General features: G+C 43.5%; 1 protein-coding gene across 2 annotated transcripts in view; it reads right to left on the bottom strand.

The window, feature by feature from the left end:
* The window catches only part of LOC124798103 (ras-related and estrogen-regulated growth inhibitor-like), a 589,819-nt gene that overhangs the window by 263,873 nt on the left and 298,977 nt on the right, over nt 1-26,969 (bottom strand). For both annotated transcript variants that reach the window (XM_047261357.1, XM_047261366.1), the window contains exon 3: nt 1,983-2,039. In XM_047261357.1, coding sequence (XP_047117313.1) covers nt 1,983-2,039 — 57 coding nt within the window. The remainder of the gene's footprint in view (nt 1-1,982; nt 2,040-26,969) is intronic.

Raw genomic sequence — 26,969 nt, 5'->3', positions numbered from 1 at the left:
CGCTACGGTCGCAGGTTCGAATCCTGCCTCGAGCATGGATGTGTGTGATGTCCTTCGGTTAGTTAGGTTTAATTAGTTCTAAGTTCTAGGGGACTGATGGCCTCAGAACTTAAGTCGCATAGTGCTCACAGCCATTTGAACAATTTGAACGTGTACCCTTTATGACTGCATGACACAAAGCTTTACGCCTCACCTGCGCCTGTCAACACCGGCACTGGACTTGTTGATGACTGGAAACTTGCAGCCCGGTCGGACGAGTCTCGTTTCAAATTGTATCAAGCGGATGGACGTGTACGGGTATGGAGACAACCTCACGAATCCATTCGAGCTGGCGGAGGCTCTGGAAAGGTGTGAGACGTGCGCAGCTGGGGTGATATAGGACCCCTAATACGTCTAGATACGACTCTGACAGGTGACACGTACGTAAGCATCGTGTCTCATCACCTACATCCATTCATGTCCATTTTGCATTCCGACGGCCTTGGGCAATTTCAGCAAGACAATGCGACACCACACACGTTCTGAATTGCTACAGGGTGGCTCCAGGAACAATCTTCTGAGTTTAAAGACTTCCGCTAGGCATCAAATTCCCCAGATGCAACGTGCTGTTCAGAAGAGATCTCCACCCCCTCATACTCTTACGGATTTATGGACAGCCCTGCAGGATTCACGAAGTCAGTTCCCACCAGGACTACTTCAGACATGAGTTTGAATTCATGCCACGTTGTGTTGCGGCACTTCTGCGTGCTCGCGGGGGTCCTACACGATATTAGGCCGGTACAAAATTTTCTTTGGCTCTTCAGTGTAGGTCCTTTATGCACTTCTATCTTGTCACAAATGTTCATAATAGAGCACACATACTACGCTACAGAGCAGAAGAATTTTATATCGAGAGAAATCCCGTCTCTGTGAAAAAGACTGAAGAACTTTAAGCCTGACCAGCTTCTCAATGGGCTCCAGAAAAATGTCTATATGGTAGGCTTCAACTTAGTCGATTTTGAAAGCAAGTCTTAGTAGCACATTTATTTCGATTTCGAACACAGGTCTTAGTTGCATATTTTTCTCGATTTCGAACGCAGGTCTTAGTTGCATATTTCAGTGTTTATGTACGTGTAGTCACACCTTCCGTTCGCATGTTTACAATTACCAATTTTTTTTTATAGAAATTCTTTAGTTCATATTTTGCCTCTTGTGGATGGAAAAGCTGAGCAGGTTACATTACAACAGCTCAGCGAATGAAGAACACTTAATGACTGACACAATGATGAAATTCCTTTTATAGTCGACTTTTCAGCATGTACGGCAGCATCTAATTTCACACAGTTATCTATAATGGGATCGTTTATCAAATTAATTAATCGCCAACATTATGAATGTGATTAGTGTCGCATAAAAACAAGTAGTATTTCAAATAGCCTGTTTCAACGGCTCTCCATTCTGCAACATGTGTGTGTCTCAGCGAAGCATATAACAATATATGAGTGAGTGAGAGAAAGAGAGAGAGAGAGAGAGTCTTGTATCTGGAAAATAAATGGGTATATGTTTCCTCCATTTCTTTCTTCTCCCGTGAAATTCCTAATCCTTATATTGCTGCAACTTCCACAGTGTTCTTACTGATGATGGTCAGAATGGGCTGCTATTCCCCACGAAACCTTTCAGCACCTGACTGAACAAATGCCTGCGAGAGTGGAAGCTGTCATCAAGGCTAAGGGTGGGCCAACACCATATTGAATTCCGGCATTAGCGCAGGAGGGCGCCACAAACTTGTAAGCCATTTTCAGCCATGTGTCCGGATACTTTTGATCACATAGTGTATGTCATTCTTCTGTGTGTCTTGAAGTTTTCGTGAGCGAGTAGCGTACACTACTGGTTGTGTACAGAAAGCTGTGTAAGATTATCGGAAATAACCACAGCAGTTGTCAGAAACAGGGAATGACAGAGCTTCCCACAGAATGAAGACCAATACACTGCGTGGTACTTACCGCTGTTGGAACTGTACTCCCCGATGTATCGCTTGGTGAGGTAGCGCACCGTGACGGCTGCAACAAACGGAAAAAGAAAGCAATGTTAGTGCCGCAGTTGTGTTTACATCTGAAGGTAGAATCAAACCGTACAAACCATCATAAGAGAATGAAAAGTCTCTGATACGGCCGCAAAGAGCGAGCAACGAATCGCAGATCATTTACTTCCGCATGTACTACTTCCAGCCGTTTTACGTTAAGCGTATCTCAGTCTTATGCGCTTACATACATACAGAAGGCAGGGAAACAAGTAAGTTGCAGATTTCCGCTCTACTTCACCACTGATAACTCTGAAGCTTTGTCAAATAAAAGAAATTTTATGGAATTAATTATCATTAGTGTGAACTATTTTAAAGTGTTTCAATGGAATGGTTAAGATAGTGGACGCGATGTACAATGAACATTCGTTCTAATACCTTACAAGTAACCGTCATTCAGGTAAACCGCCATTCAGGTTTTTTGCCTCCAAAGTGAGTTCTTTTTACATTTCTTGGAGCACACCGCTAAAGACATAGAGAAGCGGTTGTCTGGGCACAAGGTTATATCTCAGTACATCTTTTGTACCCCTAACGTATTTATAAAAGCGTTACAATAATATTTTAAATAACCCCAGTTCTCCCCAGTCTCGTAAATCGAGAGATTTTAGTAATATTCCTCCAACGTACGGATTCTTCTTTCTATAGTTAAGAAACTCATTTCTTGGTGCACGTACTTTTTGAATGAATTATCTGCATATAATTGCACTAATCACATTTACGTAATCCTATACATGTACTAATCATAATACAGTTAGTGTCGTCAGTAAATTATTTACTTGGAGCAGCAAATAGTCATGAAGAAAAATGTGTGTGTCCAGCGGTAAATGGCATAGTTAAAAATTTTTATCAGTGATTATAAATGCTTGCCTGCCAGTCAACTACGAAAGAATTTAAAAACTATCAGAAATCGGAAAATTTAACATCTTCATCGACAAACGGTACGAGATATACCAAACGTACAAATTTATCTTGACCATTGTAGATCTGCTTGACTGAGTACATTACGTTATTTGCAGACACTGTACGTGCACTGCGGTTTATCAATAACTATTTTCATCAACATAACAACGTCTCGGTTTTTTAGCAGGTTAATTGCAGGAAAGAACCTAATGTGAGATATCCGTGTTTATTAAAATATCAGGTTCCATTATTGCCAGTAGGCTCGCAGAATAAGTTCAGTTAAAGTGTAATAAAACAACCACGCTTTGAATTTTTGGCGCTACGTGTAAAAGTTTCCTAGCCAGCAGTTATGAGAGACTCCGTCAACAAATATACACAGTTTACGATTTAATTTACGGTTCCAAACAAGTGGCAAAGAAATACTAAAAAAGACAGCACAACTCAGTTTCACGTTAAATTATCGTCAATGCCTGGCACGTTTTTATGACTCATATGTGATTCAACGCGAACGAGAATGGTCTACGTAGCTGCAAGACACACGTCAAACAAGTAATACCTATTTAAAAATGACAACCAATGTTTCTCTGCAATTTCTTTCACACTTTTAATGTATTCTTTCTGTGAACTCGAATATAGAAGGTTCTGATGAAAGGGGTTAATTAGATGACTGCGATAAATGCGGCCTTCAAAATCATTAACAATAATTTCCTTTCCATCCACATGCAACTTTTAATTACGGCCATCTACGTTTTTCTTGCATATTTTTATACTGGTTTTCTACTACTCTCTGATAATCAAAAGAAATTAATAAAGAAACTATGAATTTTATGTAAGAAAATGAGCAACAGGCACAGTATAGATGGAAATCTCTTCCAGTGACATCTAAAGCGGCTGTTAATAGCTGTAATAAATAGCTACAAACATAATGCGTCGTTGCGCGTCGGAAGTGTTACTATACGTATATTCTTGTGTTATCTACGTCTTTCAGAAGGCATGTAACTCTTGCAAACAGTTTTAAGAGCTCCACGAATTCTTCCCTATCCGCTGCGAGGTGACAGTAAACCCCACTGTTAGACCGATTGCTAATGTTCCATTGCAGTGCAGGAAGTCATAAATCTATTGCAGAGCTCCGTGTGATGAAACGTGGTGGCTGGCAGGTAGTATGTAATCGTGATACACGTTTGCCGGCATAATAACCGCTTTACCGTTCCCCGGCCTTCATTAGCCACGGAATGGCACGTTTTTGCGTGACATTTGCTACCGCGTGACTACTGTACGCCGTGCATGTACGTTTCTATGGCGCCGCGAAATGGCTCCTCGTGACTGTGCGTCGGAATGTACGCATTCTCCGCTATCTGATCCCACTTGGCTGCTAATTGAATGAGCTATGGCCGCACGACCGTTCACGGTACAAGTCGAATGCAGCCGTGACGATGAAGTCGTGAAAGACGACTCCCGTCATAACACAAAGAAGAAAATCTAAGTCATTTTGCGAAGCACCAGCCCGCACCACACGCTAAGTTCAATGGGGAAAAAAAGGTACGCAGACGGCAACTGCAGCTTCTGCCTGTATGATGTTCAGAAATGTAGCATATGTATATGTTTTGTGTCATACGTTTTGCCCGTTCTCTTGATCCGAAATGTTATCCCTTATTTGTTTAAAAGTATCTCCTCTATCAGGACCAGTGGATCTACCAATGGAGACCGGCCGGCCTCTCATCCTCTGCTATGTGGCGTCATTCGGATACGGTATGAAGACGAGCAACTAAAACGAGAAAGCCACACCCGCGGTCGGCTGGCATTCGGCCCATGTGACGCCCTCGATCGCTATATGGTGTCATCATTGTTACCTTGACCACCGAATTAACCAAAGCGGTTTTACGGATTCGATGGCCTCTAAATATTTGTAACATCAAGAATACAAATCTTTTCAGCTGTGCTCGTATGTTCCTGCTTAGCCACAAAAATCGCGACATACTCGGAAAAAAACCGTCACAATACTGAAGGAACTCATTCCTGAAAGAACACGTTCTTACATGTAAATAACACCGAATATTGCAGAACATACACCTGTTACATGTGACAGTCTCACAAAAGCGCATTATATATATATATATATATATATATATATATATATATATATATGTTACCGAGGCAGTCACATCTCCAGCATCTGTATTTCTGTTTGTTGAAATAATAAGCAATCCAAGCAAAAGAAATTTTATTCCTTTACTGATTACAGGCATCTAGTTACCTTCTTCAGGCCGGCCGGGGTGGCCGAGCGGTTCTAGGCGCTACAATCTGGAAACGCGCGAGCGCTACGGTCGCAGGTTCGAATCCTGCCTCGGGCATGGATGTGTGTGATGTCCTTAGGTTAGTTAGGTTTAAGTAGTTCTAAGTTCTAAGGGACTGATGATCTCAGAAGTTAAGTCCCATAGTGCTCAGAGCCATTTGAACCATTTTTTTTTACCTTCTTCAGAACACTGTACAAAAAAATATACTACAAATAAGTAAAAATCAGATAAGAATATTAAAATTCATGAAAGAAAAATTTAAAAATATAAAGGCGAAAATATGGTACACACTTATATTTGTCGCATTATTATACTTGCAGTCACGAACGACGGCAGCCCAGTTTAGACTTGTTCTGCGCACCTGCGTCAAGCATTCTCAGACAGGCAGCGAGCGCTCAGAGCGCTCTGGTGTGAATGTCGTAGCCAATGTGAGCATTAAACGCAATTGTATCTTGTTATTTAGCGAATTTTTATTTTATTTGCTGCGAATTGTCGTGGGTAATGGTGGTGGTAAGCGACAAATTCTAATTTGCTGGGTGCAAGGTTCCCTAAAATGCGTAGCATGTGTGTGTACTACCGCAACTGTCGCGTGGAACCGGCAACAATACAGTCTCCGTCCGTGTCTCCACCTGCGCGAACCGCTACCGTTCATGGATCCGACTATAGCGAACATCAAAAGTAAGCAGGAGTATGCAGCATATTGCTGTAGTCCTAAAGAAATGAGAATAATATGTAACACATAATAAATTTATTAATGCAAAGAATGCTCGTAAATGCTTACATGTGAATCATAGTGCAATTGTTAATGTTCATGTGTTTCCTAATGCGAGGGCGCTAATGCACTGCCTCCTGGACTCGGGTAGGCGCGCCGGACCCGGATCGAATCCGCCCAGCGGGTTAACGATGAGAGCCAGTTTGCCAACCAGCCCAGATGTGGTTTTTAGGCGGTTTTCCACATCTCACTAGGTGAATACTGGGCTGGTCCCCACGTCCCGCCTCAGTTACACGACTCGCAGGCATTTGAATAACTTTCATACTATTTCATGGCTTATACTAGACACCGGCAGCTGGGGTACACTAATTCCGTCCCAGGGGGTATGGGTTGGCGGCAGGAAGGGCATCCGGCCACTCCCTCACACTACCATAGCCAAATCCATAGTAACTAGGCCGAACACGCGTTGGAGTGGGAAAAACGCTCAAAGAAAATGATGATAATGTGTTTCCTAATGGTTTTCACTAATTCCGTCCCAGGGGGTATGGGGTGGCGGCAGGAAGGGCATCCGGCCACTCCCTCACACTACCATAGCCAAATCCATAGTAACTAGGCCGAACACGCGTTGGAGTGGGAAAAACGCTCAAAGAAAATGATGATAATGTGTTTCCTAATGGTTTTCACCAGCGATGTGTCATTAAGTGTGTAACTCTAACAAATATATCCTAAATAATGATTTTGTGACAAATTTCCATTCTTTTGTTGCTTTGAAGTTGCATGTTGTCATATCATGGTAGTTGGAACAAGGAAACAACAAAAAACGACGAATCCAAAATGGACTCTCAGAAGTAGTGAGCGATGGGTGTCACGTGATCGACTTCCGATGTCAGCCGTACCCCCATAGAGGGAAAGCCCTGACAGCACCAGGAACTGAACTGACGTTATCTGCGCGGCAGAGATTGATCGCTCAGTTGCGGGGACAAGCCCCTTTACACTACACATGAAAACAATTCTGCGTTTGATGTAACCCACAGATTTCGATGCCTCTCACGATGCATATTGAATGGTTCGAATGGCTCTGAGCACTATGGGACTCAACTGCTGTGGTCATAAGTCCCCTAGAACTTAGCACTACTTAAACCTAACTAACCTAAGGACATCACACACATCCATTCCCGAGGCAGGATTCGAACCTGCGACCGTAGCGGTCGTGCGGTTCCAGACTGGAGCGCCTTTAACCGCTCGGCCACTCCGGCCGGCCACGATGCATATTACGGCAAAAAGAAACTTCGAGCCATATATACCCATATACTAAACTGTTTGTCTACCCTCCTGAATAATTGTCCGGGTTTACACACAGCTTTCGGGATTCTAGTAGGCCATCGAATTCGCCGGCGGATTAACGACGAGGGAGAGTGTGGCGGCCAGTCTGAATGTAATTTTTAGGCAGTTCCCGACATCCAACCAGGAGAATATGGGGCTGGTACCCAACTCCCATCTCAGTTACACAATTCGCCGACATTTAAAAACTGTTCACTTGCTTTCACATTAAAAACAAAGCAAACAGTAACCGTGACGATCCCGCACAGAAGAAGAAGGTTAAATTGTTTGTCTGGTCTATTCGCTCGTTTGATTTCTTTGATATATCATTCGTAATGAGATCATCTCTTTTTCTCGTGTGTATCCTACATAGGCCTCCCCTGAGGTGCAGCTGCTTGGGAAACTTGTTCATTACTCAAATTAATACGACCAAGCCGTTTGACGAGCTCTTGTGTTGCAACCGCAGTGACCTTTCTTGACTGTTGCAAGCCGAGTCTCAGTCCTTGAATAAATAGTTGCAGTATTAACATGTTGCAGGGGAACGAAAGGGCGTGAAAAGCAGTTACTTCATAAGCTTATGAATCTCATCTTGTCACACTGTTTTGCGATCTGCCTCGGCAGTGTGGAACATACGGCAACTTCAGACTACATGTTGAAAATTAATGACACACACTAGCAACCATACTGCTAGCAGACATTCTGCTCTTAGCTATGTTCGTATGGATAATAATGTTAATAGCTACTAATATTTTTCAATTACAGTGAATGCTTGTCTTGGACTGCCCGCCATCCATGTGGAGCACGCATTGGTCTCACCCGGACTTCTAGTACTCAGCCACACACAATTGATTTCATCAAAGTGTACGGGCCTGAAGATGGCGCCGGTCGGTGTGGCCGAGCGGTTCTAGGCGCTACAGTTTGGAACCGCGCGACCGCTACGGTCGCAGATTCGAATCCTGCCTCGGGCATGGATGTCTGTGATGTCCTTAGGTTAGTTAGGCTTAAGTTGTTCTAAGTTCGAGGGGACTGATGACCAAAGAAGTTAAGTCCCATAATGCTCAGAGCCATTTGATCCATTTTTTTGAAGATGGTGTTGATGCAACATCGAAACTAGTAGCCAAATAAATATGAAATCTTAAGTACAGCTGGAGGAGTTTCATTTTTAATAAAAATAAAACATTTTTCCGTCTTTGGGACGAAATACAGCATTGATTCAGTGTATCAGGGATCCGACAGTTTATTGGTAGGTTTGTGGAGCTATTCGGCGGTCGAATCCAGATGGCCCCGTGTCCAATGAAATCGTAATTGACGATGTCGTTGGGTCAACACGTAGGGAGGTGCTGCAGAGTTCCATGTTCAACAATGGTCGATGAACGGTGTGCTCCGAAACAACTTGGGCGTGCACCAGCATTTTGCTCTTTCGTCATAGATGCCACAGATCACCATCTATCCTACTTTACAGAGCATTAAAACCTCCAAAACTCACGTTCTATGAAGAGTAGTGGGCATCCAACCATTTTGAGCTCAGTGGTGGTTTCACTGTTCTTCTATCTCCTTCTGTACATGCTCACGACAGTAGCATGTGAACATTCGACTATTTCTGCCGTTTCCGAGGCACTCGTTCACAGGCTCTGCGAAACAATAATCTGCCCTTTGTCAGAGTCGCTTATCTCAATGTATTTTTCCATTTATCGCCCATATTTTCGCTACAGCGATCCGCCATCCTTGTCTGCTCGGCTTATGTAATTTTGTTACTGCGGCACGTGCCCGCAACGCCAGGAGGTGGCATCCAACTTCGCGCTTGGCAGTGGTCATAATGTTTTGACTGATCAGTGTATGACAGTCGCCGTATCATTATTGAAGCTTTCTTGCCTACTAGTCCTACTTTAGTAAGAGGTAAATGATTACTGGTCCGGTTTCATGCAGAGCCATGATCATGTGATAAGCAAATCCCAATTGCAGCCCGTCTCGGATTTGGTTGTTCCGGCCACAAGCAGTTTTCCAGACTTGAATACGTTCACTCAGTGCACCAACATTCCATTTCCCTAACACAGTCTAAGATTACGTCCTTCACATTAACAGCTTTCTATTATACGAAAATCACTGGATAATGTCTACAGGCAATACGTGCAATGAAACGCTATTGCGCCTCTCGTAGCACGGACATTAAACAGTAATAGAGTTAATCCCGGACATGACCAATCCACATCGCTCTGCTAGGAAAATACAAACTCATTTGTCGATGGTAAAATTGGAACGGCATTTTTCTGAGCTACAAAAACCAGCCGTGCAATTTCTAACATACGTGTCATAAGAGACCAACAATTACGCAGCTAATTCCATTCACACAGCGCCATTATCAAGCAAAAGAAAAACTGCTACTACGATCGGAGCCACATTAGTATTGCTTACGCTGCTGCTTGGCGCAGAAAACAGGGTTGGGGCAATGCAAGGTCCCATTATCCAACCAACAGTCTGCTGTTTCCAGTTTGAGGACTGTGTACGACTGCTGAAACGCAGTACGATACCAATTACGTTCTTGTCAGCTATTGTCTGCGTAAAACTTCTTTTATTCTTATGTGACCTTGACAGTCTTTTTATGCTGTAACAAGTAAGGCGTACCGAATTTACTAGTGGACATTTTAAAGAAAAAAAACATTGTTATATTTCTTGTCTGTTAAACATTTCGTGCGCAATATACACTCCTGGAAATGGAAAAAAGAACACATTGACACCGGTGTGTCAGACTCATCATACTTGCTCCGGACACTGCGAGAGGGCTGTACAAGCAATGATCACACGCACGGCTCAGCGGACACACCAGGAACCGCGGTGTTGGCCGTCGAATGGCGCTAGCTGCGCAGCATTTGTGCACCGCCACCGTCAGTGTCAGCCAGTTTGCCGTGGCATACGGAGCTCCATCGCAGTCCTTAACACTGGTAGCATGCCGCGACAGCGTGGACGTGAACCGTATGTGCAGTTGACGGACTTTGAGCGAGGGCGTATAGTGGGCATGCGGGAGGCCGGGTGGACGTACCGCCGAATTGCTCAACACGTGGGGCGTGAGGTCTCCACAGTACATCGATGTTGTCGCCAGTGGTCGGCGGAAGGTGCACGTGCCCGTCGACCTGGGACCGGACCGCAGCGACGCACGGATGCACGCCAAGACCGTAGGATCCTACGCAGTGCCGTAGGGGACCGCACCGCCACTTCCCAGCAAATTAGGGACACTGTTGCTCCTGGGGTATCGGCGAGGACCATTCGCAACCGTCTCCATGAAGCTGGGCTACGGTCCCGCACACCGTTAGGCCGTCTTCCGCTCACGCCCCAACATCGTGCAGCCCGCCTCCAGTGGTGTCGCGACAGGCGTGAATGGAGGGACGAATGGAGACGTGTCGTCTTCAGCGATGAGAGTCGCTTCTGCCTTGGTGCCAATGATGGTCGTATGCGTGTTTGGCGCCGTGCAGGTGAGCGCCACAATCAGGATTGCATACGACCGAGGCACACAGGGCCAACACCCGGCATCATGGTGTGGGGAGCGATCTCCTACACTGGCCGTACACCACTGGTGATCGTCGAGGGGACACTGAATAGTGCACGGTACATCCAAACCGTCATCGAACCCATCGTTCTACCATTCCTAGACCGGCAAGGGAACTTGCTGTTCCAACAGGACAATGCACGTCCGCATGTATCCCGTGCCACGCAACGTGCTCTAGAAGGTGTAAGTGAACTACCCTGGCCAGCAAGATCTCCGGATCTGTCCCCCATTGAGCATGTTTGGGACTGGATGAAGCGTCGTCTCACGCAGTCTGCACGTCCAGCACGAACGCTGGTCCAACTGAGGCGCCAGGTGGAAATGGCATGGCAAGCCGTTTCACAGGACTACATCCAGCATGTCTACGATCGTCTCCATGGGAGAATAGCAGCCTGCATTGCTGCGAAAGGTGGATATACACTGTACCAGTGCCGACATTGTGCATGCTCTGTTGCCTGTGTCTATGTGCCTGTGGTTCTGTCAGTGTGATCATGTGATGTATCTGACCCCAGGAATGTGTCAATAAAGTTTCCCCTTTCTGGGACAATGAATTCACGGTGTTCTTATTTCAATTTCCAGGAGTGTATATGGCGATCTTCGGTACCTAGTGCCTTCCAAACAGAATCGCTTATTTAGTTCTACAAATATACATACACACACTGTATCTCATTGGAGTGTTGACAGCGCACAGTACTTTACAACTTCATTTATACCTCCATACCTGTTATACCTGCCACTCTCGCCGAGAAAAAAAGACTGTTTCTGTGTACGCAGGCGAATACTGTTATAATTTTTTCTTATGATCCCTCTTCGAGAAACACGATCGAGATAGTTTTACACTCTATTTCGAGAATAATGGCCGTTTAAAATCTGTCAGCAATATTTTGCAAAGAGAACGTTGTTTTTCATCCACCCCACTCGTCGGAAGTTTTCTATAGCTGTTCCGCATATAAAGGCAGCCCAGTTGTTTTTTAATACCAACTCGTTCGAGTGGGCAACCTCCTAATACAGAAAAGTGCCTCTTTCGGGTTTCTATGTCAATTTCCGCATGTAAAGGCAGCCCAGTTGTTTTTTTAATACCAACACCCTCGAGTGGGCAACCTCCAAATACAGAAAAGTGCCTCTTTCGGGTTTCTATGTCAATATGGCCTGCTGAAGATGTTACGCAATAAAACATACGTTGCATAAAAGTCTTGTAATTGGTTATTTTGGCAGATGCACTGAGCTTTCTTAGAATACTCTCAGTAAACAGACGAAGTCGATTTGCCATGCTTATCAACGAACACACAATACCGGCTTGAAGGATAGCAAACATATGCCCTTTATTAACTGAGTGAACCACAATGTGTAGGTGAAAGATCGTATTAGTACGATGAGCGAGGGGCGCATAGATTACGGGAAGTAACTGGGATGAACAGGGTGCAAATTCCATCCAGATTAGTGTATGACGCTGTTTTCTTAAATCAGTTAAGATGAACTGTGGGGTTTCCTTCGCCATTCTAGTCCAATTTAGGTGGTGCTCCGACTCTAAAGGCATCGTCACTTCTTCAATTTATTCCTGAGTGCGTCAAATGGCATGTCACTAAAGATGCACTAATAATGTACTGGTGTTTCTGTATCACTCTTCAACATTTTTTCGAATTTGTGAATATGTAAGGCAAGCTACTATTTTGTAAACTGAATTTACTGCACTAAATTAAATGTCTGAAATCAATGGATATAATTAACTTCAGTGACGTACAGTGAAATCTGTTCAAAAGTACTGAAAGTGCAATGCAATGAATGTGCTCTAACCAATTAAATTTCGTGCTAGTCCGAGTTTCGGACTTGGATCTCCTGTTTATTTCGAGCATATGCTTTAATCAAATTAGCCATCTAGACACGATGGGATCAAATTTCATGAAGTAGTTGTGTAATTCCACCCACGGCCTTGCGGCAATGGTAACACCGGTCCCCGTCAGATCATCGAAATTAAATGCTGTCGGGCTGGTCTAGCACTTGGATAGCTGACCATTCGGTCTGTCGAGCGCCGTTGGCACGCGGGGTGCACTCAGCCCTTGTGAGACAAACTGAGGATCTACTTGATTGAAAAGTAGCGGCTCCAGTCTCGTAAACTGACACACGGCCAGGAGAGCAGTGTGCTGACCACATACCCTTCCATATCCGCATCCAGTGTCGTCTGTGGGCTGAGGATGACACGGCAGCCGGTCGATACCATTGGGCCTTCCAAGACCTCTTCGGACGGAATATAGTTTTAGTTGCATATTTCTATGAAACTGAAAGCCACAGTCCATATACTCATACCTTTGGCATGAGGCTTCTGTGCGGTTCTGATCTAACACATTTCGAAAATCTAATTGCAAGGAAACTATGTATATGATCTAGAGCTATTTCAAAGAGTGGAATTAGAGAAAAAATAGTATTTAAAAAAACAGAAGTCCTACAGCATAACAAAAATCCTTTTTTCATAGTTCGAATATCCCTAAAATCAATGATTGCGAAAATTGTCTCTCAACTGTAAAGTATGCCCTCGATCGTAGAAAAGATGCAGTGAAGTACCGCAGCTACAAATGCGGAAAAATTGAATACTATTATTAAAATATGGAGCACTCCTCAAGGTCATTTGTCTCTAAAACTGAGCATTTATCTTCTATCGCTCTTTGAAAGTTAACTAGCCTGTTACTGAAGAAATGATACCGCGTATCAGGAAATTGTGGCCATCAAATTCACATCATGTATGTGGTATCACTGGTCAAAAAGCTAAATATTTGCTTAAAACAATCATATTAACATGTCTAGCATATATATGTGGAGTTCCAATAAAAATCGATTGAAACGAAGTAGAGTGGAACAGTATGCACGGTTGACAGAGGCACATCATTTTCAATGTGTCCATATTATAAAACAGCTTTTGTTAAGACATATGTTTCAAGGAATGTTTCGCTTTTCATGAAATAATATCTCGTCCCTGATTTCTGATCACAATAATAACCTGTTACACATCACTGTGCTTCTACAGACTTTCGATTTCTTAAACATCGATTGTATACAAACGCTAAGTTTTATAGGAAGATGAGTTTTATGGGTGATAGAACAAACGCATCTCCGTATTATAAAGTAATTTTTACTCGATTATACCAGTTCGATCTGCAGTATTTCCATTGTAAGAACGGGTACTTGTAGATCGGAAAAAATTTCCGTAACATGTGAGTATGTAGACCCATCCACAATTTTAACGGTAACATAGTTCGCGGAATAGACCTGTATAAGTCTGCTGCGGTTAGTCAAACCTGTTGTTGCGGCGGCATGAAATCAGTTAATGATGTGTGATCTAAAATACAAATAACGGTAGTTAACGAGGGAGAAAGTAGCCCACTTTATTGCGTTTCCTTTCCCCGCTTTTCATTTCTTTTTCTTGTTCAGCTGGTGTTTATTTTTTCTTCGTATTTGTTTTATTCTCTCCCTTTACTTTGTTTCTCTTTCTTTCTTTCTAATGAATTGGAATTTGTTTTTACAGCTTGAATTTACACAGCTTAGTTTAATGCGGCAAGTCACAATCTACATTCTTACTGGTTAATTGTTCATTTATCATTTGTTCGTATCACAATGATCAGCGTAAGGTAACACGATGGCATAAAAAGGCAACTATTATTATAAGGAGATAAGATTTCAATAAGGAAATGTTCTCTAGCTATCACCCCAGTAACAGCGCGATTTTGATACAACATTGTGACAAATTTCGTATTTTTCAAGTTCACCAGTATCTACAGTGTTCCCTATAAAAGGGTTTTCAGTGTATGAACTTTAATAACCGAGGAAGTATTAATGAACGTTTGGGAAGAACTCGGCTATAGACTTGATGTGTGTCGTGTGACAAACGGTGCTCACATTGAATCATTTATAACGTTCTTGCTAAAACTGTTTGAGTTTCTCTTTCATTTGACACATCATTTATAACTGTAAGTTTAATATAATAAATATCATAAATCATTAAAACCCCAATATTCATTTATAAACACCCTGTACTTCAGGGTAGACAAACCATAGAATTTGGATGCAGCGTTGCGCGTCATAATAAAAAAAATTTCGTTTTGTGTACACAAATGCACCTACAAATCTACATATTTACTACATTAGTAAGTAAAAATGTGGGAATTATTGTTATTATACATAACTCTAATGTCTTAAATGTCGCTGCTTCGTCGAGCGCAGCTGTTTTCGGAAACTATTTCATAACTTTAGTGTACCAAACTAGCCACGTATGATGAGATAGTTCTTTGTCATTTACAATTCAAACTGAACAAATATGTCGCTGAGGCTTTCATAAGGAAACTCGCTAACTTTGTAAACCGTTAATTGGTTTAGTAGTGATTAGTGACTATTCTTTGAGGACCAAGTACCTACCAACTTCTCATAGTGCCATTCACGCTAGTCCTCCATTTGTCAGACTAGCTGATTACCCAGAGTTGCTTGACTATAAATTACAGGAAAAGGAGTGGAATCTGTCTGCTGTGTAAAAGCTGCTGAGACTGAACCTAGCAGTGTTAATTTTTCAGATACTAAGATACAATAATTTACTATTTTGAAAGATTAATGTGTTGAATTTAAAATTCATTTATGTAACTTTTTTCTACAAACAATAGTGTGCCACGTATGGCTAAAATTAGAGCAGGCGTTTCACAACTACGCTTATGTCAAATCTTCTCCACCTTCACCCCCATCCCCACTACCACAAATGAGAGTGCCATGGGCGTTTTACCTTGCACAATGCTTTTTCCGAGATAGTAAGCCTTACGTGAACTATGTTAGGTTGAAATTCCTTCATGTGTTCCAGAGACATATTTAAATGTCACGCTCTTCCATTCCTGCCCCTCTCCTAATCCCACGTCCATCCCAAGATGCGCTAGAGGTGTCCTAATCATATAGAATGTTGTGAGTCATAAGTGCACTAGTTTCACCTAAAATTACTCCAAGGCTTCTACGACAAAGTGTACACATCACCACTTCGCTAGTATCTTACCCCCAGGGCCTAATCGTAAGTAATGTCACCGAAGAGCCAAACAGCCTCGAAAACTACAGTCGACACTTCCATAGTACCAACTTGTTGCTTGCATCTCATGAGCGAAACCATGCCAAATAAATCAGATAATACCTGATATCTGATGGTTTTTTCATAAATTACTAATGTAGCTTTTTCTCAGCTACTTTTACATACAATCCACTTCCCATTCCCATTCGATTCTTAAGGGTGCTGGGGGTGTATTAGCTCAACAGCATATTTTTTCAGATTGGAAGTCATAAATGTACCAAATGCGGGAACTACTCTAAGAGTTACACGCACAAGTAGGAATGCTAGGGGTGTCTTGTCTCACCTATGTGGCAAGTATCTCCTGGCAATAAGTCTAATTTGTCCCCAGTTTAGGCGAAATAGCTTGCGGCGTTTCAGATTTATGCTGGGACGTATGCACACCCATTCAACGCTGTAAAAACGTACTTTTGCTTAATTGTTGTAACAGCAGCATGCTGCGGCTCCTAGCAGTCAAATAAAGCTGGGGGCGTGACCGCGGAAGGCAGAGAGCGTACGGCGTGAAGACGGTTGCCCGTGTCAAGGCGCTATTGCCCTGGACGTTTAGGCAATTAACGGCTGGAGTAGCGTGCAGTAGCAAGCGGGATGGCCTGAGACACGCACGCCTGTGGACAAGCGAGATAGAACATATCTTCTAAATTACTACTTACGGGACGGAGAACCTAATAAGACGGCGGAGCAGCGGTCATCCTTCGTGTTAAGTAGATTACAAGCTCCGTACTCGAGGAAAGGCTTAATATGGGCAACGAAATACTCCTAAGGCACATACACAGGAAGGTGTTGTGCGTGAACGATTAGAATGGAATGAATAACAGAGGACGGTAAACAAATCATTCCTTCAGTTGGATAGAGTTATTTACAGAGATCTGCGTGTGGTATGGACAAACATCGATGACGGTGGCCTGCTCTTACAGCGAAACAGTTGCTGTAGCTACTGCTGCTCTTGTTTTAGTTGTTGTTGTGGTGGTGGCGGTGGTCTTCGAATGCTGGTTTGATACAGATCTCCATGCAACCCTCTTCATCCCTAGTTAACTCGCATTCGGGAGGACGACGGTTCAATCCCGCTTCCGGCCTTGTTTATTTAGGTTTTCCGTGATTCCCCTAAATCGCTTCAGACAAATGCCGGGATGCTTCCTTTGAAAGGGCGCGGCCGACTTCCTTCCCCGTCCTTCCCTAATCCGATGAGACCGATGACCGCGTTGTTTGGTCTCCTCCCCCAAACAACCCAACCCAACCCAACCCCCCTAGTTAACTGCTGCTCCTACATCTTTCTGTATCTACTTACTGTATTCATCTCTTGGCGCTCTCCGTACGAGTTTTACACCTCGCGCTTCCCTCCAATACTACTTTAGGTCTCTGAATGTGTCCTATCGACCGATCCCTTCTTTTAGTCAACTTGTGCCCAAATTTCTTGCCTCCCCAGTTCTACTCTGTGCCTCCTCATTAGTTACGCGATCTACCCATCTAATGTTTAGCGTTTCTGTAGCACCACATTTCAAAAGCCTCCATTCTCTTCCTGTCTAAACTGTTTATCGTCCGTGTTTCACTTCCATACATGGCTACGCTCCATACGAATACCTTCAGAAATGACTTCCTAACACATATGTCCCTTCTTCAGAAACGCCTTTTCTGCACTGCCAATCTACATTTTATATCCCCTCTACTTCGGCCATCATCAACGAACCAGACACATTGCAATTCGCAAAATTGATTATGTAATTTACAGCTCAGAGCAATGTGATTTACCAGAGTGTGACTGTACTCGATACGTGTGAAATTAAAGAACTATGAGGGAGGAACAAGGAAAACAAAAACGTAAAGGGACAAGAAGAATATAAGATGCAGAATTACGGTGTAAGACCTTGAGTAACCATTTTGAAGTAGTAATTTGTGGTGAACAGGCACTCAGTGACAAGTATAGATAAGGCAGATGAAGTGACAGGTTATTTCAGAGTTGAGTTCTAGTAACGCAGGACTTGTAGATGGGGGAAGTACTGGAAGTAATTTACAAATAAAGTTTTTGATGCCGAAGAAATGTTATAATTGATGAGAGACATTTAAGGGTCTGATTAATGACAAGACGATGAAACAAAAACAGTGCAGATTAGACCAACACGAACTTTCACCGGCGTTAGCTAATTTAGAATAAAATCAAGATACCGCTACAAGCTTCTGATGTCTGAATATTGTTACAGGAAGCAAAGATAACTGAACATGATCAACAATTAACCATAAAATATTTAGTTTCACATGTCTCTGCAGGCAAGCTTTCTACAGTTCTGTAAGGTATCGGGTGTTCTTAGAAGGGAAACATGGTAACTGATCACTTATATCTGTCATCAACTCCAAAATGTTTTCAGTATGGATTAATGCACTCGCCCGGAAGGAGCGCCTGGTCCCCGGCACGAATCCGCCCGGCGGACTTCTGTCGAGGTTCGGTGAGCCGGCCAGTCTGTGGATGGTTTTTAGGCGGTTTTCCATCTACCTCGGCGAATGCGGGCTGGTTCCCCTTATTCCGCCTCAGCAACACTATGTCGGCAATTGCTGAGCAAACAAGTTCTCCACGTACACCACCTTTACCACGCAAACATAGGGGTTACACTCGTCTGGTGTGAGACGTTCCCTTGGGGGGGGGGGGGGGGGGGTCTATCGGGGGCCGAACCACACAATAATCCTGAAAGAGTGGTTCGGTGTGGGGCGGCGGAGGGATGAAGTGGACTGTGGTAGTCGTCGTGGGCTTGTGGACCACTGCGGCTGTAGAGGGGACGGAGCCTCTTCGGTGTTTCTAGGCCCCCGGTTGACATACAACACAATACAATGGGTTAATGCACTTCTCCTAAGCGGGTGATGCAAAAACGATTAAAATTTCTCTAGTCATCCGTGCCCCACCCATACTATATCTTTTTTCTTTTGATATTTTAGAATAGAAAAATCACAGGGGGCAAATGGAGCTGAGTAGAATTGGTGCGAATTAGTTGTCATTCTGGTTTTGGCCAAAATATGTTCACATTAAAAAGCACACCACCTAAAACAATGTGTGACTCAGGATAAGGAGGTGTTTATGTCCCGTAATATGAATATTCAGACTCGGATGACTTTCGGCAGCAACCATTGGGTACCATAAGAAGTGTGTTGACGAATATTTTAAGATGATTAGCACCTAAATCAACAAGAGCGTGCTTTTTTCTCTACAACAGTGTTACTGCGGATAAAACTCGGAAACGCCATTATGAGCCTTTAACCTTTCCTTGTTATAAACTCAGAGGCTTAACACGAAAATGTAGGGAAAGTTATCTGACCAGTTTCTCAGAGTTCTTGTAGCTTATCTACGTAAATACTCTGAAACAGGGGACAGGAATAAGCTAGACTAGTTTCAAAAACACACTCATGTCTCCGGAAAGGTTCAAATGGTTCAAATGGCTCTGAGCACTATGCGACTTAACTTCTGAGGTCATCAGTCACCTAGAACTTAGAACTAATTAAACCTAACTAACCTAAGGACACCAGACACATCCATGCCCGAGGCAGGATTCGAACCTGCGACCGTAGCGGTCGCTCGGTTTCAGACTGCAGCGCCCAGAACCGCACCGCGACTTCGGCCGGCTCCGGAAAGGTAGTTAAGGGATTTTAAGTGACTAACGTATTCTATTATCGCCAAATGACAAAATATTGCAGCATACTACACGCTACTCTATGGAAACAAATCCGTAAACAGTTGTATGCCAGCAACGAAGAGATTCAATGGAATCAGAAGATGCGGGGCGAAGGAAGAATAGTATTTAACACCATGCAGACGGCGATGTCATTGGAGACGAAGAGTAAACTCGGATCGAACGAGGTTTGGGCTCTGGCAACAGTAAACAGTCACGGCAACTTCAGAGAGCAACGATGCTTGACCAGAGTACATACATCTACACATATCTTGTGTATGTATTATAAATTAAAGTCCACCACCACGTTTTTCTCTCTGTATGTGAAGGCTAATCTCAGGAATTTCTGAAAATATTTTGGCACGTTTTTCACTAACACGTAGCCTGTCTGACGAAGAAGGTTTGTGAGTTTAAATTCTAAATATGTTGTTAATATTGGCTGAACTAGGTTAAATGAAGTTACCTTCTGTATTTTTCAGTCTATATTGAAGGATCATCTCTGTAAGTACCGTAACAATTGCGATACAGTTCTTACTAATAGATAGGCAGGTTTACGAGAGAAGTTTTGTATACTACTTATTACCTCTTCGTCAGACAAGTGATGCCGTCGAAGAGACATAGTGCTATCGATGAACTGCCGGGTCAGGTCTCTAGCATGATTGAGAGGAACAACGATAACGTAAATGCGGATGGCTAAAAGAGGATTCGAATTCGGCACTTCTGAATTTGAGTCCGTGCCTTAACCACTGCGATACCTGACTCACCGACGTTGCGCAAGCGCTGTGACCGTTATAGGTTGGCGACACACTGTTTCATTCAGAATTTGATAGCCACAAGGCCACGGCTGTACGGCCAGTCGGTAGCGGTCTGCTTGCCCTGTTTCTCATATCGTTATCTTTTTTTCCTCTTTTTCTTTCGCAGCGCTCTCTCCTACGCGTAGAACAGGGCTGAGGTACAGGGCGGGTGGGTGAGCTTTCTCGTGTGCGCGCACCGCTGTCGCCTCGAGTGACTTGGAGCATTCAAGTGCCTCCTAAATGTCAAACTTTGTACTGTTTGCTTCCGATACTTTCTTCTACAAGTGTATTGCGTTCTACGAAAGTCCTCGTGCAGAGAAGAGATGCAGCCGGAGGGCCTCTGGACTGTTTGCTGACACGCCGCCCAGCGGCAGGTGTGGTTATGTGCTGTTCCGGCCCGGGACAGCACTCTGCATTCCATTACACTTTCATCGCAAGCTGCGTAGCAGAGAAACCTAGTGTCACTACACATACACACACACACACACACACACACACACACACACCGAGCCACCAACTTGTTTCCTCGCGGCGAAAGTGACGTACTGCGAACGTCACACTTTAAACTGCTTCTTGTCCACTGTGATCACTGGACGCAGCACACGATTCATGCCGGAAGAGAATCCACGTATGGTGGCCACGCTCTCATGCAAACACATAGTCGTATATCGTCATCATTATCCACTTCCATTTGACAGCCACTGCGCCCTCTAGACTTTTACAGAAGTTGCGATCTTCCACTACACTCTTTCACGTTGTTGTTGCTGTTGCTGTTGTGTTGGCAGAAGTGCCAACACCGTGTTACTAGTGGTGGCCCAAATGCACGCATTTTAGTTCATGCAGGCTGGCGTGAGGAGGGAAGAACTATACTGACGAGAGGTCTGGAATATGACAAGGAATGAGAATTCAGAAAGCGGACATAATTAGTATGATACTTAACTTTAATCCATTAATGATGAACGTCGCTCTTGACGGTAACTGAATATGGCGCCTTGCTAGGTCGTAGCAAATGACGTAGCTGAAGGCTGTGCTAAACTGTCGTCTCTGCGAATGAGAGCGTATGTAGTCAGTGAACCATCGCTAGCAAAGTCAGCTGTACAACTGGGGCGAGTGCTAGGGAGTCTCTCTAGACTAGACCTGCCGTGTGGCGGCTCTCGGTCTGCAATCACTGATAGTGGCGACACGCGGGTCCGACGTATACTAACGGACCGTGGCCGATTTAAAGGCTACCACCTAGCAAGTGTGGTGTCTGGCGGTGACACCACAGTTGCATGTTTCCTAATGTCATCTAACCATGTCACATTAAGCTGTCTTCTGAGTATTAACGTATCCAGCAAAATACGAGCACAATTTCCCTTTCAAGGTCTGGTTGGTCTCGGAGTGACAGCCACAGTGAAAATCAAAAATAGCCAACAGTTCTTTCCACCAATTGTCTACAATGGGCTGCAGCTCGTTGTCTGTGCCAAAAATGCTGTCCTCATAGCCAGCAGTTCATGTGAGCGAGAAGATGAGAATCAAAGAGAGCCAAGTCCGGGCTGTATGGTGTCTGACCAACAACTTCCCTGCAGGAGCGTCTTAGCTGCAGCTACAGTGAGCAGCCGAATATTGTCGTGAAGAAGGACAATGCCTGATGACCACATTCCTCTTCGCTTGTTCTGAATTGCCTATTGTAGACTATTTTCTCAAATCACCTGATGATCTTGTTCAGCTAGCACATCAGTTGACACTTGCTTCCCTCCCTAGACCGCCGACATCATGAACGTCTGTACCACTCGCTTCTAAGTTGGGATGAGCCGGCCGCAGTGGTCTCGTGGTTCTAGGCGCGCAGTCCGGAACCGCGCGACTGCTACGGTCGCAGGTTCGAATCCTGCCTTGGGCATGGATGTATGTGATGTCCTTAGGTTAGTTAGGTTTAAGTAGTTCTAAGTTCTAGGGGACTGATGACCACAGCCGTTAAGTCCCATAGTGCTCAGAGCCATTAAGTTGGGGTGAACAGACCCTCCACATCCCCCCCCCCCTCCCTCCACGCGATAGCAGGAGCTATTGTTCATGGTGGAACCTCAGTAGATCCAGCCTTTTTCTCACTACAGGACCCGAAAGAATAGCTTTAGATCAAACACCATTATTTGTATGATCAGCTGCTACTACAGCTACTTCTCCTTCCTTACTTCCAAACCTAGTCGGTGCTATTACTCCACTAGGGGCTATTAAAATAGCTACACAAAGAAGAAATGCAGATGATAAACGGGTATTCATTGGGAAAATATATTATCCTAGAACTGACATGTGATTACATTTTCACGCAATATCGGTGCATAGATCCTGAGAAATCATTACCCAGAACAACCACCTCTGGCCGTAATAACGGCCTTGATACACCTGGACATTGAGTCAAACAGAGCTTGGATGGCGTGTACACGTACAGCTGTCCATGCAGCTTCAACACGATACCACAGTTCATCAGGAGTAGTGACTGGCGTATTGTGACGAGCCAGTTGCTCGGCCACCATTGAGCAGACGTTTTCAGTTGGTGAGAGATCTGGAGAATGTGCTGGCTAGGGCTGATAGTCCATGCTGCTGCAAACGTCGTCGAACTGTTCGTGCAGATGGTTGTTGTCTTGCAAACGTCCCCATCTGTTGACACAGGGATAGAGACGTGGCTGCACGATCCGTTACAGCCATGCAGATAGGATGCTTGTCATCTCGACTGCTAGTGATACGAGGCCGTTGGGATCCAGCACGGCGTTCCGTATTACCCTCCTGAACCCACCGATTCCATATTTTGCTAACAGTCATAGGATCTCTACCAACGCGAGCAGCAATGTCGCGATACGATAACCCGCAATCGCGATAGGCTGCAATCCGATCTTTATCAAAGTCGGAAACGTGATGGTACGCATTTCTCCTCCTTACACGAGGCATCACAACAACGTTTCACCAGGCAACGCCGGTCACCTGATGTTTGTGTACGAGAAATCGGTTGGAAACTTTCGTCATGTCAGCACGTTGTAGGTGTCGCCACCGGCGCCAGCCTTGTGTGAATGGTCTGAAAAGCTAATCATTTGCATATCACAGCATCTTCTTGCTGTCGGTTAAATTTCGCGTCTGTAGCAAGTCATCTTCGTGGTGTAGCACTTTTATTGGCCAGTAGTGTATATTATTTGCTGATCGAAACTTAGATACATCATTCTTTGGTCCAGCAGGTGCAGATGACCCTATTCCATATTAACCCTGGACCACTGACGCACTTTGCTGTCGCTCATGACAATTATGTTTGTTGTGTGGTATTCAACCTCTCAGCTTGAAGCAGCTCCACATTTGGCGAGCGACAACTGTTCTAAGCCTTTTTGGTATGGTGACTGCGTATGTACACTCATGACTGAAAGGTGCGATGTGGCGCGATGGATTGGCGGCATACTAGATGCTGCGCAACACATCTGTGCAAAACTTCATCAGATTCACTGTGATTTTAATTTCGCGATCGATCTGACCTTTTTTTCTAAATAAAACAGGAAGAGCAGTAGTTGTTGGGCCTTTCGCTGCACATCCTGCCACCATACCACTTCTATTAGACCAGCAATTACGTCTTTGTCGTTTTTGTTCCGTGTTTCATTTCCTAGTTTTTCCTATATGTCCTAGAAACGTTCATCATCGTCTTCTCCACTGAGCAATGATAAACCTACAGTTGTTGAATGTATTTCAATTAAAAGGCAATGCCTTACTGGCAAAACTAGTACGGGTAGCTGATACTGTCACTTCCCTCTTAATTTGCAGAATTCTCTTTTCGATGTGGTGATTACAGAATGTTTCGTCTTACAATGATCGATTTTCTCGATTACTTTCAAATTTTTTTTCTTTTAAATTCTTCCGTTTGTCTGTGACACTTGGGTGCACTATGGACAAACAGTATTACGCCATCACTATAACAAAAGTGATTCAGAAATATACCATTATGGAATATTTTGAAGAACTGTTAGTAGCTAGTCTTCAAATAATATTAAGGCAAAGAAAATGGCATTGGGGTTTAACGTCCCATCTATAACGTATCCGTTAGAATAGGAGCGCTCGCTTGAGGTGGAAAAAGATTCTGAAGAAAAGGTGTAGGGTCCACTTCAAAGGAACCATCTCAACATTCGCTATGATCGATTTGGGTAAACCACAATAACTTTAAATTTTTAAAGGCCGGATAAGTCCACTGCACTAGAATCTAAGCCCATAGCGTTTACGACTGCATCAGCAACTCGCCCAGTTTCAAATGACACGTTTCGCATCATAACATTTTTTTTTTCTTTTGTAAGTCTATGTCTTCAATTATTTGCTGCATGTATTTGAATCTCTGTCTTCCTCTACGGTTTTTACCCTTTACAGCTCCCTTTATTAAAATGGCAGTTATTCCTTCATGTCTCAACAGATTTCCTAACATTCTGTCCCTTCTCCCGTCAATATTTTCCGTGTTTTGATCGTCGATTCGCTTAGAACCTTATTCCTTACCCTATCAGTCTTGTAGCACCACATATCAAATGCTTCGATTCTCTTCTGTTCCTGTTTGCCTACAGTCCCTGTTTCACTACCATTTGTGGTATGCTCCAAACTTACATTCTCAGGAAATTCTTCCTGAAATTAAGGCCTTAGTTTGATATTAGTAGACCTCTCTTGGCCAGGAATATCCTTTTCGCTAGTGCTAGTGTGAATACTGAACTATAATTGAAAATATAATCTATGGATATAACTTAATCGATTAGTACGGCCACTGTGTTGACGGGTTTCTATTTTACAGATATGAGCAATTTGTCAGAACAGATGGGAGAAATACGTTGCAGTACCACTCTCAGTACATCTAAAAGAGACGATGAGCCTAAACATCATGTCCGGTGGGCGTAGCATGAAGAGAGTCACACACAGTCAATCCAAGAGACTCCGCGGAGAGGTCTATGATTAATCCAGATCACTGATGGAGAGTCGCATTCACTACGAACTTTACATCACCACTATTTTTTGCAAGCTTATTTTCCAGAGCACAGTTCATACAAGTTACCTAATTCTGGATTTTACACACGTTGCACCTCATGTGATGTTACCGAAAGTGGTGGCGCAGTGCTTCAGAAGGGATATTCACAATGAGGAGTAGCCCGCCGTAGATGGTACGTAAACTGGTAGTCATTACGTTAAGTAACATACCTTTCAAACCAACAGCTCAATTATATTTTACGGGGGGCTGGATATTCCAGGTGGCGAATTGCTTAGTAGATATAATTGATGTAACTTTTATTAATTGAGTCTCATAGCATGGATGCTATGAAGTACCTTAAATTGCCACGGCTTCAGGACAGCTAAACGATCTCTATAAGAAACCCTTGCAACCTGGTTAGCTTTTACGATGCTTGGCTATAACAGCATAGGAATTATCTGAAACACTTTATTATGTATACATTTAAATGTAAGCTTATAAATTAGTATGTAAATTTGCAAATGTAGCATTTTTTTTTTTTTAGTTTTTCCTCATCCTTGAGGACTATCTCACTTAGGATGTATGAAAGGAACATGAGTATAGTAATTCTTTCGTAAATTTATGTTATTAGTTTTGTTTCTATGACTTATTCCACTCATCGAGCGTCATATCACCACAGAACAGGTAGGTAATTAAATATAATCTTACTTTCTTCGTAAGATATAGTAGTATATTTGCGATTTCGCGATTGTGGAGTTAATTTAATATGAAATATCGAGTGTGTTTCATACAGAGATATTACTGTACAATAGTGAATCGTGTTAGTTAATATTTTAGTGGCTGACGTTTGCTGCGTCGCATTAACTCGGTAACCGCCGGCTGCACATTTGTGGGAGGGACTGCGCTGCCGACAACTGTCGACTTAAATAGCGACGCATTTGTTCTCCGGGTAACTGGTTGGCTGTAACGAGTTGCTGAGGCCTAGAATGCTCAATAACTCTTAACTGGCCGTACAATCATGAGACGTTGCCGTGTACAATTTAGAGAGTTTTATTCGAAAACGATGGTTAACGTTAATGAATCTCTGAAATCTAGTGCTTCTGTGACTGTTCCCTAGATAATATTTCATCGTCTCGGCCATTACGCTCTTCACTGATAGTAATGAACGTATATATTTTATGATCCTCGTCATTACCAATTACCGTTTCTAAGGAATCAATGGCTCCTCCTTTCTTTAGAAGCGCAAAAAGTTTTAACAACGCAGATAACATTTGGCAATTTCGTCTAATCTTTGATGCGATAAGTCGGACTTCTATCGTTTCTTCCTTGAAGTTGGAGAACTGTTCTTTCCGCGTTTTGAACGAACTTATTTAGTGCGCAATCTATATTCCATTCCAAAGGCGATCGAGAGATGTAGTTGAGACCTTGGTTAGGCTAGCCAGGGAAAACAACCCCCACGTAACAGCACTTGTGTTGTGGATATGAGCGTAATCATCCTGGAAAATGCCACATTCCTTACGGTTTCCATAGCACTTGAAAGATCATTTTGTTCGAAATGTTTTAATGAACAGTTGAGCTCATGTTGTCAACGGCCGAAACTTATGAACTGAAATCTGTCAAGGAAAAGCAACCGCAAAACATGACACCACATGTCCACAGACGACCATT

This window comes from Schistocerca piceifrons, chromosome 1, assembly GCF_021461385.2.
Source record: "Schistocerca piceifrons isolate TAMUIC-IGC-003096 chromosome 1, iqSchPice1.1, whole genome shotgun sequence".
Taxonomy (NCBI): domain Eukaryota; kingdom Metazoa; phylum Arthropoda; class Insecta; order Orthoptera; family Acrididae; genus Schistocerca; species Schistocerca piceifrons.
This window is presented reverse-complemented; position numbering and strand designations above follow the sequence as displayed.